General features: G+C 31.3%; 1 protein-coding gene across 1 annotated transcript in view; it reads right to left on the bottom strand.

The window, feature by feature from the left end:
• l(3)72Dp (gamma-glutamyl hydrolase) overlaps positions 1-17,139 on the bottom strand; it is a 28,076-nt gene extending 10,937 nt beyond the window's left edge. Inside the window, exons 1-2 of the mRNA XM_075304752.1 lie at positions 16,949-17,139; positions 1,544-1,941 (exon numbers count right to left, since the gene is read on the bottom strand). Coding sequence (XP_075160867.1) covers positions 1,544-1,857 — 314 coding nt within the window. The 5' untranslated portion in view covers positions 1,858-1,941; positions 16,949-17,139. The remainder of the gene's footprint in view (positions 1-1,543; positions 1,942-16,948) is intronic.

The following is a 17,139-nucleotide window of genomic DNA, read 5'->3' as shown; positions in this document are numbered from 1 at the left end:
TCAAGCTAATCGGGATAAAACTCTGGCTTCTGGGTCCATATAAGTGCATATCGGGCGAAAGATATATATGGGAGCTATATCTAAATCTGAATCGATTTCAACCAAATTTGGCACGCATAGCTACAATGCTAAATCTACTCCCTGTGCAAAATTTCAACCAAATTGGGCCAAAACTCTGGCTTTTAGGACCATATTAGTCCATATCGGGCGAAAGATATATATGGGAACTACATCTAAATCAGAACCGATTTCAATTAAATTTGGCACACAAGACTATATTAGTAATTGTACTCCTAGTGCAAAATTTCAACCAAATTGGACCAAAACTCTGGCTTCTGGGGCCATATAAGTCCATACCGGGCGAAAAATATATATGGAAGCTATATCTAAATCTGAATCGATTTCAATCAAATTTGGCACACATGACTATACTACCAATAGTACTCCTTGTGCAAAATTTCAAGCTAATCGGGATAAAACTCTGGCTGCTGGGTTCATATTAGTGCATATCGGGCGAAAGATATATATGGGAGCTATATCTAAATCTGAACCGATTTCTTCCAAAATCAATAGGGTTCTATCCTGACCCAAATTAGGAACATGTGCCAAATTTGAAGGCGATTGGACTTAAATTGCGAGCTAGACTTTGATCACAAAAATGTGTTCACAGACAGACGGACGAACGGACAAACGGACATGGTTATATCGACTCAGGCACCCACCCTGAGCATTTTTGCCAAAGACACCATATGTCTATCACGTCTCCTTCTGGGTGTTACAAACATATGCACTAACTTATAATACCCTGTTCCACAGTGTGGCGCAGGGTATAAAAATGTCATCTTCATGCTCAAAACCACAAAAATATCGATCAAATTATCACTTTTATCACCGATTTTTCCCTTTTTCGACTACAGCTCTTGAAAATTTTACCAAGCAATTAAGGGAAAAATATAGCTTATAAAATTATGAACAACTTTCTAGTACATACCAATTTCATACGACCACTCTGCATTAAGACTCCTTTGCTTTGTACATTATCTGACTAACATTATTTTTTGAGAGCACATTATTTTACATTATGAGAGAAACATTACATTATGTTAAAATATTGTTTACATGTTCTTGACCATGTAAACAAGTCTTAAGTAAATGAGATAACATCTGTTGAGATGTCATTCATAAAATGAATGCTCTCTCTCACTCCCTATGGATATACAAAACCGTTACGAAGAGATTCGATGCACAGTGAGGCTGCAGACAATGACCGTTAATTCAAAATCAATATTCAAATGAATGACTACACTGATGATTGCAATTTGATTTGGCCTTAGAATATCGAAGGCAAATACAAGATTCAACGTCATGAAAACATAGTCCGGTTCTAAAACGTTGCCATAAAGCTATTGTATATAATGCCATTGTGTTTTGTCATTCATATTGAGGGGTTTTTTTTTCATAAATAATAAATACACTGGTTAATTAATTCTAAACAAATAATTTTTTTAAACAATAAATATCGAAAAATATCACTTTTACTTACCATATAGGCACCACTCGTCCACCGGCTCCTTCAACAAATTTCACATATGATGCTGCTATGTAACTGGAAAATGTACTATTGGGATATTTACGCAATATCAATTGCGATACCTCCTGAGTCAATATACCCACAATGGGTGTTGGATTTTCATTGTCCGTATTCACCTGGGGATTCTCATTTACATCGATGTATCTCATTATACGACCAGTAGCTAAGGTCGGCATTGTCAGTATTAGGCAGGCAATGAATAGTCCTAAAACGAAGGCGACAACTGTTGGCTTTGCCATCGTCTTTGTCATTATCTTCTTCGACATTGCCGTTGTGGTCAGCGAGCGGAAAATGTGCTGTGCTGGTTAGATGGCAATCTGAGCTACTACTAAAGTCAATTGTCGAATGCCCTGAAAACAAAACAAAAACACAACCGAAGACCGGATGAATAGCGTGTGCTCTAGAGTGTAGAGTGCAATCAACTAAATAACTTAAATTATTCTACTAACTGCCCCTTGTTAAACAATGTGATAATGATTTTTGTATCTACAACGAATCGAGTTTGGATTGAGAGAGTTTGATTTGCAAAATGTTATGCGTCTGTTTAATAGCCGTATTGATATATCAATCATTAGGTATTTGTAAAGTACCAAATAATAATAGGTCTGTTCAAGTAATTGTATGAAAGTACCATACGATAGTCATTACATTGTCAGTCCATTTGTAACGCATAGCAACATTGGTCTCATACTCCATCAAATATGTCCATCCTATTTATTTCTATAGAAAATTTTGTCAAAAAATTATTTCTATAGAAAATTTTGTCAAAATTTTATTTCTATAGAAAATTTTGTCAACATTTTATTTCTATGGAAAATTTTGTCAAAATTTGACTGCTATCGAAAATATATTTCTATAGAAAATTTTTATATCTATAAAAATTTTTTATATCTATAGAAATCTTTTTCAAAATTTTATTTCTATAGAAAATTTTGTCAAAATTTTATTTCTATTGAAAATTTTGTCAAAATTTTACTGCTATAGAAAATTTTATTTCTATAAAAATCTTTTTCAAAATTTTATTTCTATAGAAAATTTTTTCAAAAAATTATTTCTATAGAAAAATTTGTTAAAATTTTATTTCTATGGAAAATTTTGTCAAAATTTTACTGCTATAGAAAATTTTATCTCCATAGAAATATTTTTCAAAATTTTATTTCTATAGAAAATTTTGTCAAAAAATTATTTCTATAGAAAATTTTGTCAAAATTTTATTTCTATAGAAAAATTTGTCAAAACATTATTTTCCTCTGTTGGTTAAGCTACACTTGTAGTTTAGTCAATGCATGGTTTTAAGCTGAAATCAAAAACAACAACAATGATTAAAGAAAAAAACCAACAATAACAAAACGAATGAAAAACAAGTAAGGAAAGTCTAAAGTCGGGCGGGGCCGACTATATTATACCCTGCACCACTTTGTAGATCTAAATTTTATATACCATATCACATTCGTCAAATATGTTGGGGGCTATATATAAAGGTTTATCCCAAATACATACATTTAAACGACCACAGAGGCCAATCTTTTAATCCGATTTAATTGAAATTTTGCACAGGGAGTAGAATTGACATTGTAGGTATGCGTGCCAAATTTGGTTGAAATCGGTTCAGATTTAGATATAGCTCCCATATATAGCTTTCGCCCGATTTACAATCATTTGACCACAGAGGCCAATTTTTTGCTCCGATTTAGTTGAAATTTTGCACAGGGAGTAGACTTAGCATTGTAGCTATGCGTGCCAAATTTGGTTGAAATCGGTTCAGATTTAGATATAGCTCCAATATATATGTTTTTCTGATTTCGACAAAAATGGTCAAAATACCAACATTTTCCTTGTAAAATTGCCACTGCTTAGTCGAAAAGTTGTAAAAATGACTCTAATTTTCCTAAACTTCTAATACATATATATATATATATATATATATATATATATATATATATATATATATATATATATATATATATATATATATATATATATATATATATATATATATATATATATATATATATATATATATATATATATATATATATATATATATATATATATATATATATATATATATATATATATATATATATATATATATATATATATATATATATATATATATATATATATATATATATATATATATATATATATATATATATATATATATATATATATATATATATATATATATATCGAGCGATAAATCATAAATAAACTTCTTCGAAGTTTCCTTAAAATTGCTTCAGATTTAAATGTTTCCCATATTTTTTACCAAAATTGTGTTCCACCCTAGAGCATTAGCCAACTTAAATTTTGAGTCTATATATTTTGTAGAAGTCTATCAAATTCTGTCCAGATCGAGTGATATTTAAATGTATGTATTTGGGACAAACCTTTATATATAGCCCCAAACACATTTGACGGATGTGATATGGTATCGAAAATGTAGATCTGCAAAGTGGTGCAGGGTATAATATAGTCGGCCCCGCCCGACTTTAGACTTTCCTTACTTGTTATTTCTGTAGACATTTTTGCCAAAATTGTATTTCTATAGAATATTTTTTATATCTGTAGAAATACGGATTTTATTTTTTTATTTTATTTCTATAGAAAATGTCAAAATTTTATTTCTATGGAAAATTTTAACAAAATTTTATTTCTATATAAAATTTTATTTCTATAGGAAATTTCATCAAAATTTTATCTCTATAGAAAATTTTGTCAAAATTTTATTTCTATAGAAAATTTTGTCAAAATTTTATTTCTATAGAAAATTTTGTCAAAATTTTATTTCTATAGAAAATTTTGTCAAAATTTTATTTCTATAGAAAATTTTGTCAAAATTTCTCTTCTATAGACAATTTTGTCAAATTCATCCTATCTGACTGAAATTTGGTATGTGATATTAAAATAAGTAAATGCGGCCGGAAATTCGGCCAGGCGGAATCCTATTTACCTTCCATCATGAATTGCGCATAAAGTTCCACTAAAGACTGTCAGGCACAATCGAATTACATGGTTTTTTGGTTACAGTTACCGATGACAAGGTATCTTAAGCTTTCTTAAAATTGCCTACTAAAAATGTAACTTAGTCCATTTGGACTAAATAAATACAAAATAACAAGCTTATATTATTTAAATTAATTCTTGATCGATTTAGATTGAGGTGTCTATAATTATGAACCGATATGGTAATGGTAATTAGAGGGCCAAATTCAACGAGACCAATTGAAATTTATTCCACCATAAGGATCCAAAAGTAAAATCTTGGAAGACCGATATAAACCAATTTTTACACGATTGTTAGAGAGCATATGCTGACATCACGTTCCAAATTTCAATAAGAGCAGATGAAATTTGCTCCTTCCAGAGGATCGGGAAGTCAAATCTGTGGATCGGTTTGTCAAAATTGTATTTCTATAGAAAATTTGGTTAAAATTTTATTTCTATAGAAATCTTTTTCAAAATTTTATTTCTATAGAAAATTTTGTCAAAATTTTATTTCTATAGAAAATTTTATTTCTATAGAAGATTTTGTCAAAATTTTATTTCTATAGAAAATTTTGTCAAAATTTTTTTTCTATAGAAAACTTCATCAAAATTTTGTCTCTATAGAAAATGTTGTCAAAATTGTATTTCTATAGAAAATTTTGTCAAAATTTTATTTCTATAGAAAATTTTGTCAAAATTTTATTTCTATAGAAAATTTTGTAAAAATTTTATTTCTATAGAAAATTTTGTCTAAATTTTATTTCTATAGAAAATTTTGTCAACATTTTATTTCTATAGAAAATTTTGTCAAAATTTTATTTCTATAGAAAATTTTTTTAAAATTTTATTTCTATTGAAAATTTTGTCAAAATTTTATTTCTATAGAAAATTTCATCAAAATTTTATTTCTATAGAAAACTTCATCAAAATTTTGTCTCTATAGAAAATGTTGTCAAAATTGTATTTCTATAGAAAATTTTGTCAAAATTTTATTTCTAACAAAATTTTTATATCTATAGAAAATTTTGTCAAAATTATATTTGTCCAAATTTTATCTCTATAGAAAATTTTGTCAAAATTTTATTTCTATAGAAAATTTTGTCAAAATTTTATTTCTATAGAAAATTTTGTCAAAATTTTATTTCTATAGAAAATTTTGTCAAAATTTTATTTCTATAGAAAATTTTGTCAAAATTTTATTTCTATAGAAAATTTTGTCAAAATTTTATTTCTATAGAAAATTTAGTCAAAATTTTATCTCTATAGAAAATTTTGTCAAAATTTTATTTCTATAAAAATTTGTTATATCTATAGAAAATTTTGTCAAAATTATATTTGTCCAAATTTTATTTCTATAGAAAATTTAATCAAAATTTTGTCTCTATAGAAAATGTTGTCAAAATTTTATTATACCCTTCACCACTACTGTGGTACAGGGTATAATAAGTTTGTGCATTTGTATGTAACGCCAAGAAGGAAAAGTCTGAGACCCATCGTTTAGTATACCGATCGTCTTAGAATTAAATTCTGAGTCGATTTAGCGATGTCCGTCTGTCTGTCTGTCTGTCTGTCTGTCTGTCCGTCTGTCTGTCTGTTGATGTATTTTTGTGTGCAAAGTACAGCTCGCAGTTTTAGTCCGATTGTCCTAAAATTTGGTACAGGGTCCTGTTTCGGCTCAAAGACGATCCCTATTGATTTTGGAAAAAATCGGTTCAGATTTAGATATAGCTGCCATATATATTTTTCACCGATCTGGTCATAATTGGCGTGTATATCAACCGATCTCCCTCAAATTCCGTACATCCGAATATTTTATGAGTCTCGAAAAACTTGCAAAATATCAGCCAAATCGGTTCAGATTTAGATATAGCTCCCATATATAGCTTTCACCCGATTTACACTCATTTGCCCACAGAGTCCAATTTTTTGCTCCGATTTAGTTGCAATTTTGCACAGGGAGTAGAATTAGCATTGTAGCTATGCGTGTCAAATTTGGTTGAAATCGGTTCAGATTTAGATATAGCTCCCATATATAGCTTTCGCCCGATTTACACTCATATGACCACAGAGGCCAATTTTTTGCTCCGATTTAGTTGAAATTTTGCACAGGGAGTAGAATTAGCATTGTAGCTATGCGTGCCAAATTTGGTTGAAATCGGTTCAGATTTAGATATAGCTCCCATATATAGCTTTCGCCCGATTTACACTCATATGACCACAGAGGCCAATTTTTTGCTCCGATTTAGTTGAAATTTTGCACAGGGAGTAGAATTAGCATTGTAGCTATACGTGCCAAATTTGGTTGAAATTGGTTCAGATTTAGATATAGCTCCCATATATAGCTTTTGCCCGATTTACACTCATATGACCATAGAGGCCAATTTTTAACTCCGATTTAGTTGAAATTTTGCACAAGGGGTTGAATTACCATTGTTGCTATGCGTGCCAAATTTGGTTGAAATCGGTTCAGATTTAGATATAGCTCCCATATATATGTTTTTCTGATTTCGACAAAAATGGTCAAAATACCAACATTTTCCATGTAAAATCGCCACTGTTTAGTCGAAAAGTTGTAAAAATTACTCTATTTTTCCTTAACTTCTAATGCATATATATCGAGCGATAAATCATAAATAAACTTTTGCGAAGTTTTCTTAAAATTGCTCCAGATTTAAATGTTTCTCATATTTTTTTTTACTAACATTGTGTTCCACCCTAGTGCATTAGCCGACTTAAATTTTGAGTCTATAGATTTTGTAGAAGTCTATCAAATTCTGTCCAGATCGAGTGATATTTAAATGTATGTATTTGGGACAAACCTTTATATATAGCCCCAACACATTTGACGGATGTGATATGGTATCGAAAATTTAGATCTACAAAGTGGTGCAGGGTATAATATAGTCGGCCCCGCCCGACTTTAGACTTTCCTTACTGGTTTTTATAGACAATTTTGTCAAAATTTTATTTCTATGGAAAATTTTGTCAAAATTTTATTTCTATTGATTTTTTTTTTTAATTTTATTTCTATTGAAATTTTTGTCTAAATTTTATTTCTATTGAAAATTTTATCAAAATTTCATTTCTATAGAAATTTTTGTTGTATTTTCTTCTTTTTATTCAATGTACCCTAATCCCACCAATACGCGTTTTAAGGAATTACAAAATACTTGAAGGCTCAAATCTTGAGCTATGAGGTAAATATCAAGTAATATAATATTTTTTGTCAGCTTTACACCTTCATTTGGGCAAGTGCATAATGTTGACAATAAAATGCATTTGTCCAAAACTGATTTTATCACCTTCAAATGAACATCCATACCATGATGACAATAAAATCATCAGTCACCATAGCTAAAGTATCATTTACACAAGATCACTGCAGAAGGGCAGACACCAGTCTCGAGGTCAATCTAAAAGAAATCTTATTTGGAATATATGGAGCGTCATGTACTAGAACATGTTATGAGGTTATGCTTCAGAGATTTTTCGAAAATCGTAATGAACAAAAACTGGGTCATAATCAGCTAGAGATGACTATAAATTGTTAGATGTTACAATGGCTGGACATTAGATTCATTCTAGCCTTTCATCAGTAAAGATTCATCGAAACGAGAACGTATACAGATCACCAATATCCATGATGAAAATTATATTCGTATGTGTTTTTATAACAATAGTGACGGCTTCGCGAAACCATCATCATTTTATTGGATTAAAAACGGATACAGGATTGGGACATTTAAAAGATAACAATGGATTCCATACAATAATTCACAATGAAGAAATTACCTCAACCAATGGCAATGGTCAACATCTAACAAATTCTGGAGATCTTTCAAATGCATTGCATCCGTCATACGCTCATGATTCTAGTGCCGATTCGTTATCTGAAGTTACTGCAGATTTAAATCGCCTTCCAGAACCAGTTACAGATACTCCTGAAGTTGAAATGGCAAGACAAGCTCATTTTGAGGCCTATAGGGAAGCAGCTTTAATGGCTGCTATTGCTCCCGATACTGATGAATCTTCGAATAGCGATTCTGGGGCAAATAATTTCAAGTTAGACCAAGTCGATGAGTTGCAACAAAACACTCGTGAGCTATTGTTGAATAAACAAACGACGAGGAATCAATTGCCAGATCAATCAGATCGTAGCAGATCATCGGATTTAGAAAGAATTTCTCATGATTTGGGACATCAGCAGCAGAGGCAATTGATAACCACCTACATTTTAACTGCTAAAGCAGAGGCTCATGCTTTATCATCTACCCCACATTTGAGTGTTGGACTTTTGGATAGGCTAGACCCAGGAAGTAATAGACGCAATTTAATAAGGAATGAGTTAGGAAATGATAATGGAAACGGACATGGTAATAGAAACGGAAATGGACATAGTAATGGGAAAGAGAATGATAATGACAATGGTATTAGTAATGAACAAAATAATGGCAACGGCAATGGGTATGGTAGTGGATATGGTAATGGATATAGTAGCGGATACAGTAATGGATATGGTAACAGAAATAGTAATGGGAATGGAAATGGACATGGTAGCGATGACGGAAATGGACATGCGAACCAAAACGGAAATGGGAACCGTAACGGACTTGCAAACGAATATAGGCAAGGTAATGAAAACGGACATGCCAACGGTAATGGTCGCGGCAATGGAAACGGACATGCCAACGAAAATCGACTTAGGAACGGAAATACAGGTGGTAACGGAAACGGATATGGTAAACGAAATGGATATGGTAACGGACATGAAAATGGTAACAATGAAAAGGGATATGATAAACGAAATGGCCATGATAACGGACATGGAAATGATAACAATAATGATATACATGCCAGTGGAAATGGTAATGGAAACGGAAATGCAGATGCTAATGGAAACGGATATGGCAAGGGTAATGGACATGGTAATATCGATACTAATGAAAGCCATGTCAGTGGTAATGACCATAATGGAAACGGTAATGACCATCATACAACAAATTTATATGGTAATGGCATTAATCATGGTAATGGAAATTACAATAATCATGGCAATAATAACATGATCAACAAGAAATCTCTCTTGGATGAATCCAATTCGGATACTACCTATTACACAGTTGATACTCCGGATACACATTACACTGTTGTCATTCCACCACCAGCGACCGTTTTGACTACATATCCACGTATTGATTCCATACGTTTGGGCGGTAATGGAAGAACATTGCCATTATCAAAAAGTTTCACCTATAGAACTCAACGTATAAAAACAGGACATTCTTAAGCATTTATGCTACTGCAACATTATGAAGGATGTTTTGTCTGGTTTTTTCAGAATGACAATAAATTAAATCTTTATAAATAAAGTATATTTGTACTCATTGTTTGTTTGTTCATGCACAATAAAATATTTTATATATAATTTAAGTTATTACATGTTTTTAGTCTCCAGAATACTTTAAAGCATCGAAATTTGGAAAATGTCCCTGGGAAATTTCTATCGAAAATTGCACCAAAAGTGTGATAGTAATAAAATGTTGCAAATTATTTTTTACCCTCTACCATAGCACCATGGCTCTTGTAGCCATAGTGATGGCAAAAAACTTTCATGTACATTTCGTACTTTTTGATAAGCTTCCCCCATCACAGTTGACGATTGTTGTAGTGTCACTTACGATTCGATGGTAGCGATGAGGATAGCGTCATTTGTCATTTTGGTCCGATTGGACCAAAATCGATCCAAAAAATTTATAATTTTAAATTTGTTCCGATGGTCGGACCAAACGGAGTTAATGTTGGTCTATTTTCATAAATTTAGTCAAATTATCAATTTTTTCTAGTAATTTATTTTTTATACCCTGCTCCACACTGTGGAACAGGGTATTATAAGTTAGTGTATATGTTTGCAACACCCAGAATGAGACGAGATAGACACATGGAGTCTTTGGCACAAATGCTTAGGGTGGGCTCTTGAGTCGATATAGCGAAGTCCGTCTATCCGTCTGTCCGTGAACACATTTTTGTAATCAAAGTCTAGGTCGCAGTTTTAGTCCAATCGACTTCAAATTTGGCGCAAGTATGTGTTTTGGCTCAGAATAGATCCCTATTGATTTTGGAAGAAATCGGTTCAGATTTAGATATATATATATATATATATATATATATATATATATATATATATATATATATATATATATATATATATATATATATATATATATATATATATATATATATATATATATATATATATATATATATATATATATATATATATATATATATATATATATATATTTCGCCCGATATGGACTTATATGGCCCCAGAAGCCAGAGTTTTACCCTAATGTACTTAAAATTTTGCACAAGAAGAACAATTAGTACTATAGTCAAGTGTGCCAAATTTTATTGAAATCGGTTCAGATTTAGATATAGCTCCCATATATAGCTTTCGGCCGATTTACGCTCATATGACCACAGAGGCCAATTTTTTGCTCCGATTTAGTTGAAATTTTGCACAGGGAGTAGAATTAGCATTGTAGCTATGCGTGGTTGAAATCGGTTCAGATTTAGATATAGCTCCCATATATATGTTTTTCTGATTTCGACAAAAAATAGTCAAAATAACAACATTTTCCTTGTTAAATCGCCACTGCTTAGTCGACAAGTTGTACAAATGACTAATTTTCCTAAACTTCTAATACATATATATCGAGCGAGAAATCATAAATAAACTTTTGCGAAGTTTCCTTAAAATTTCTTCAGATTTAAATGTTTTCCATATTTTATACCCTCCACCATAGGATGGGGGTATATTAACTTTGTCATTCCGTTTGTAACACATCGAAATATTGCTCTAAGACCCCATAAAGTATATATATATATATATTCTGGGTCGTGGTGAAATTCTGAGTCGATCTGAGCATGTCCGTCCGTCTGTTGAAATCACGCTAACTTCCGAACGAAACAAGCTATCGACTTGAAACTTGGCACAAGTAGTTGTTATTGATGTAGGTCGGATGATATTGCAAATGGGCCATATCGGTCCACTTTTACGTATAGCCCCCATATAAACGGACCCCCAAATTTGGGTTGCGATTGCTCTAAGAGAAGCAAATTTCATCCGATCCGGCTGAAATTTGGTACATGGTGTTAGTATATGGTCTCTAACAACCATGCATAAATGGATACCACACCCCAAGTAATTCGATTGTGGATGACAGTCTTTCGTAGAAGTTTCTACGCAATCCATGCTGGAGGGTACATAAGATTCGGCCTGGCCGAACTTACGGCCGTATATACTTTTTTTACTAACATTGTGTTCCACCCTAGTGCATTAGCCGACTTAAATTTGTAGTCTATAGATTTTGTACTTGTTCTTTGAATTTTATGTCCCATCACAGGCTCTGCATGCCTCAAGCTGTCTGTTGTGAGATTTGAAAAGCTTTTGTATGCCTCTTACGTATCTAATGAGTCATCATGTTTTCCAAGAAATATTACAATTAACGCGTCTATTTACTTTATGTGAACAAACTAAACTACTAAGGCGACAACTTAGTTGTTAGCAACGGCGACATATCATATGCTACGGGTATGTGATAGTTAATACCATAATAATACCGGATGTAAATGATTTGATAGAAAGTGGTATCAAAATTAGAAGGTAACATGAACCAAACAATTAATACCAAACGGTAATGGCCACGTACCGCCTTTTTTCTACCAGTGTGCCTGCGATGGGACATAGAATTTAGAGAATAACTTAATGGTATAAATATTAATACCGCTTAGGTATTATTTTTAATACCATTTTGGTATTTTCATAATACCGTATGGTACTTTCATGCTTTGTGTACCGCCTGTACCGTTCGGCATTGATATTGTACCATACGGGATTGGCTAACCATCAATAACGTACGGTATTGATTTGAGACCGTATGGTAATAATTTTTCTATGGGTGCACTGCTTGTCTCAAGTTGTTTGCTGTCAGATTTGGAAAGCTTTTGTATGTCTCTTACGCATCTAATGAGTCATCATGTTTTCCAAGAAATATTACAATTAACGCGTCTATTTACTTTATGTGAACAAACTAAACTACTAAGGCGACAACTTAGTTGTTAGCAACGGCGACATATCATATGCTACGGGTATGTGATAGTTAATACCATAATAATACCGGATGTAAATGATTTGATAGAAAGTGGTATCAAAATTAGAAGGTAACATGAACCAAACAATTAATACCACACGGTAATGGCCACGTACCGCCTTTTTTCTACCAGTGTGCCTGCGATGGGACATAGAATTTAGAGAATAACTTAATGGTATAAATATTAATACCGCTTAGGTATTATTTTTAATACCATTTTGGTATTTTCATAATACCGTATGGTACTTTCATGCTTTGTGTACCGCCTGTACCGTTCGGCATTGATATTGTACCATACGGGATTGGCTAACCATCAATAACGTACGGTATTGATTTGAGACCGTATGGTAATAATTTTTCTATGGGTGCACTGCATGTCTCAAGTTGTTTGCTGTCAGATTTGGAAAGCTTTTGTATGTCTCTTACGCATCTAATGAGAGAAGAATGCCGAATTAACAAAAAAATAATAATGCTAAAACATTAACACAAATTATACTTAACAATGCTTCACAAATTTAGTTTTTTGGTTGTCACGTTATCCAAGAAATATTGTAATTTACTCACCTACTTTATATGAAGAAAACAAACTACCAAGGTTTTTAGTAGGGCTGTCCGTGGTCGTAATACAAATTCATATTCTAAGTTATATACGTTGCATAATCATGTTTTAAGATAATAAAGTACTTAGAACCATTTTTGTTTTGTAAATTTTTTTAAATTTAACGAAAAATATAGTAGGGAAAATTGTTTGGGAATGTATAGGAAAGTAGGGAACTTTTTTTTGTCCTTGTAGGGTAAACCGAACATTTTCCCTGGCAACATTGACTATGAGCTATAGTCAGATTGACACAAAGCACCCATAGACATGCACCCCTTAACTTTCTTAAATATGCAACTGCGGTTTATCTCCCAGTCCTATATGTTACCCCACAAATGCTTATGATTGCTAATTCTGTAATGGTGGTTTAGGATATGATATAGTCGGCCCCGCCCGACTTCCTATTTTACTTACTTGTTGGTTAATAAAATTGAATTAAACTAAATTGGTTTAATGTACAACAATTTTTGGCTGTATATTGTTATTACTTAAAATATTTAAAGATTCCCGAAAAATTCAGGATCCCAAAAAAAATCCCGCGATCCCGGAATTCTATATTGCGAAATCCCGAAACCCGGGATTTTTAAAAATCGAGCCCGAATGGCAGCCCTAGTTTTTAGCAACGGCGACATATCATATGTTACGGGGATGTGATAATTAATACCGGATGTAAATGATTTGGTATAAAGTGGTATCAAAATTGAAAGGTAACGTGAACCAATCAATTAATAACAAACGGTAATGTCCACCTACCGTCTTTTTTTTACCAGTGTATGTAGGCCAAATTAAAAGTTTTTTACATATGAAGTAAACTACATTAGATTGTGGATCTTTAAGTTATAGAGGAATCTTAAATTCCTTGGACAAGCATACAAGAAAATCGTAAGGTCTTGGGCCAGGTTTTATATCTTTTTGGACCATTTTAATCATTATACTCGAATGTGTACCAGATAAATCGTAATAGTCCTTTCTGGTTTACTTTACTTTTTTTATAAAAGCACTCTGTACGACATTTAAATTACTTTTTAAATATTTTTTTATTGGAAATTTGGTCTGATGAAGGGAATTTTGGTCCGATTTTGGAAAAAATTTGGTCCAAAATAAAATTTTATTGTAACAACACTGGATGAGGATGAAATGGAGCTTTGAAATGTTGGCAGGGCGAATTTGCAGGCGATTTTTAAAAATTGGTTTTTCCGATAAGGTGGGTATTAAGTTTCAAGTTTAATCGCTAAAAATGTCATTTTTCGCGACTACTTTTCTTTAATAATTCATTCATGAAGACTATAAATATTATAAAAATTTCCTTTTGGCTTATTCCCCGTCAAGTTATAATAAAATTTGCATCAAATAGGTATAATTTACTGATTTTAGTTTTGATTTTAGCAGCTAAACTCGAACTTACTACCCACCTACACTGAAAAAACAGTGAACCCACTACGAAGAAAACTTTTGGTTAATTTTAGAAAATTTTGAATATTTGTAGAAAATTTGAACTAAATAGTATTACAAACATTGACATCAGGCCGATGTCATAAAAATAAGTAAATATTTTTCGACAAATTCAAGAAAATTTATTAGACATAACTACGTTTTTTCACTTGTTAAAGAAAATTTTTTAGTTTGAAGGAAAAACTTGGTATTCAAAATTGCAAGAATGTCTTTAGTGACATACGAAGTTCATGATGGACGCATTTTTGATAAAATTTACAAATTGAAAGAAATTCTGAACTATTTTGTGGAAGACACGAATTTAGTTCATCTTTATGCTTCATTTGAGTATATTTTTTCCTCGGTTTTAGTTAATTTAACTAACATAAACAAAAAATTAAAGGAAACTTTCTCCAAACATAATAATTCCATGAACTAAAATAAAGTTAAATTGGCTTTAGTGAAATAGAGAGTTCACTTTTTTTTTGAGTGTATAAACCGAAAACTTTTTTTTGTACTATCCAACTTGGAACAAGTACACGGATGAAAAAGACTGTTTTTCATATGTTTGGATATAAACATTATATGTTTGGAACACAAATTTTTAAACACGATATTTTTGAGTGCAAGCATATAATGTTCATAAACTAGCATAACATGTTTGGGACATATATGTTAATATGTTAGAACATATTATGTTTGGGACATAAAATGTTTGTAAATATAATATGCTTGGATGCAAACATATATTAATTTAGAAATAGTCTATAAACATATACAGTCTGTCAAGAAAGTCTTTTGACATTGCCAACTATTTCAAATCCAAAAAAAAAATTGAAATATTAAATATTTTATTAAATTTTTAATTCTGTGTACGTATGTATACTTTGCAAAATACATAATAAAATATTATTTTAAAATTTCATTATATTTAATTTTGGAACAAAACATAATTTTGATCCCATTGTCAAAACACTTTCTTGACAAACTGTATGTGTTTAGTAGCTTGGAGCGCTATTTAACAGGGAGCGATATTGAATTAAGTTGGTGGTTGTTGCTTGTTATTACAAAATTAACATTTTATTTTTCCTTGGGCAATTGATCAGCTACTTCTTTGATCCTTACAAACTGTGTGGTCCGCTGTTCGAATCCCCGTCCGGCAAAAGGTAAAATTAAAATAAAAAAAATCATACAATTGAATAATTTCTTCTACAATGTTTGTATTACAGAAAAAGGTGCTAAGAACTAAAAAATCTCGTGGAAGTGAGAAAGATGTGGGGGAATATACAATTGGGCAGAAACAAAATTTTGAGCATTCAGGTCGAAAACCTATGTTGTTAGCACCTATATTACCTGTTTATTTTCATAATTCATTATGATTGTAAATATATAAATAAATAAATAAAATTTTGAGCACAATATTGTTTGGGAGAATTTTTTTTAAGCATATAATATTTTTGGGTGCAAAATGCTTCCAAACATATTATATGTTCACATAATAACATATTGTTTTTTGGAAGACAACATTATTGAATTTGGATGCAAAAATACAAAATGTTTGGAACTTAGACTACCCAAACATATATTGTTTAGACCAATATGCTTTCAAACATATTATATATTGGTAGAGATAAAACATATAAATGTTTGGGCAATACCCAAAAATGTATATGCTTGAAGCAAAATATGTTTGGGAGTATATGTTACAGAAGCGATTTTTTGTGAGCGTGTAGGTTTAATGATTTGAAATTACACATGTATTGGTGTTTAAGAAATAAAAACTATTAAAACAACACCGACTACCGAAAAGGGGAATTTACTGTTAATAACAGAATTTTTCTATGAGTGTAATAGAACATGGTAGCTCATAACACATATTTTTTTTCTGGGTGTATATGAACTCTCACAGGTGTTAGGATAGCTAAATATATGAATATTTAGGGACATAAATCGATATGAATAAAATATATACAAAAACAAACACATGAGACTTATGCACATTTCCAGTTTATATGGTGTCCACATTTATTTTTTTGCCATTCCTGTTGTTATCAAACAGAAGAATTGTTAGAAAAAGAGATGGCGTGCATATAAGAAATGTTTACACACTAATGCTAATATATTGTCTTATTAATAATAAATGCCGGAACTATACAATGTGATTTTATGACAGTGCATACTTACTTCACAAATAGCACCTCCGAAGTAACAGCAACTTAAACGATGATCCGAAATATTAATGAATTCCGCGGTTTTTAAAATAGAAATTTTCGCACGTGAATTGTGAATATAAATGCAAATATTCTTTTAAACAACTTGAAATTCTCAATTTGAAGCAAGCCGAAAGAGACACCACAGCACATACAATTCCATTG

This window comes from Haematobia irritans, chromosome 4 (assembly GCF_050003625.1).
Source record: "Haematobia irritans isolate KBUSLIRL chromosome 4, ASM5000362v1, whole genome shotgun sequence".
NCBI lineage: Eukaryota > Metazoa > Arthropoda > Insecta > Diptera > Muscidae > Haematobia > Haematobia irritans.
This window is presented reverse-complemented; position numbering and strand designations above follow the sequence as displayed.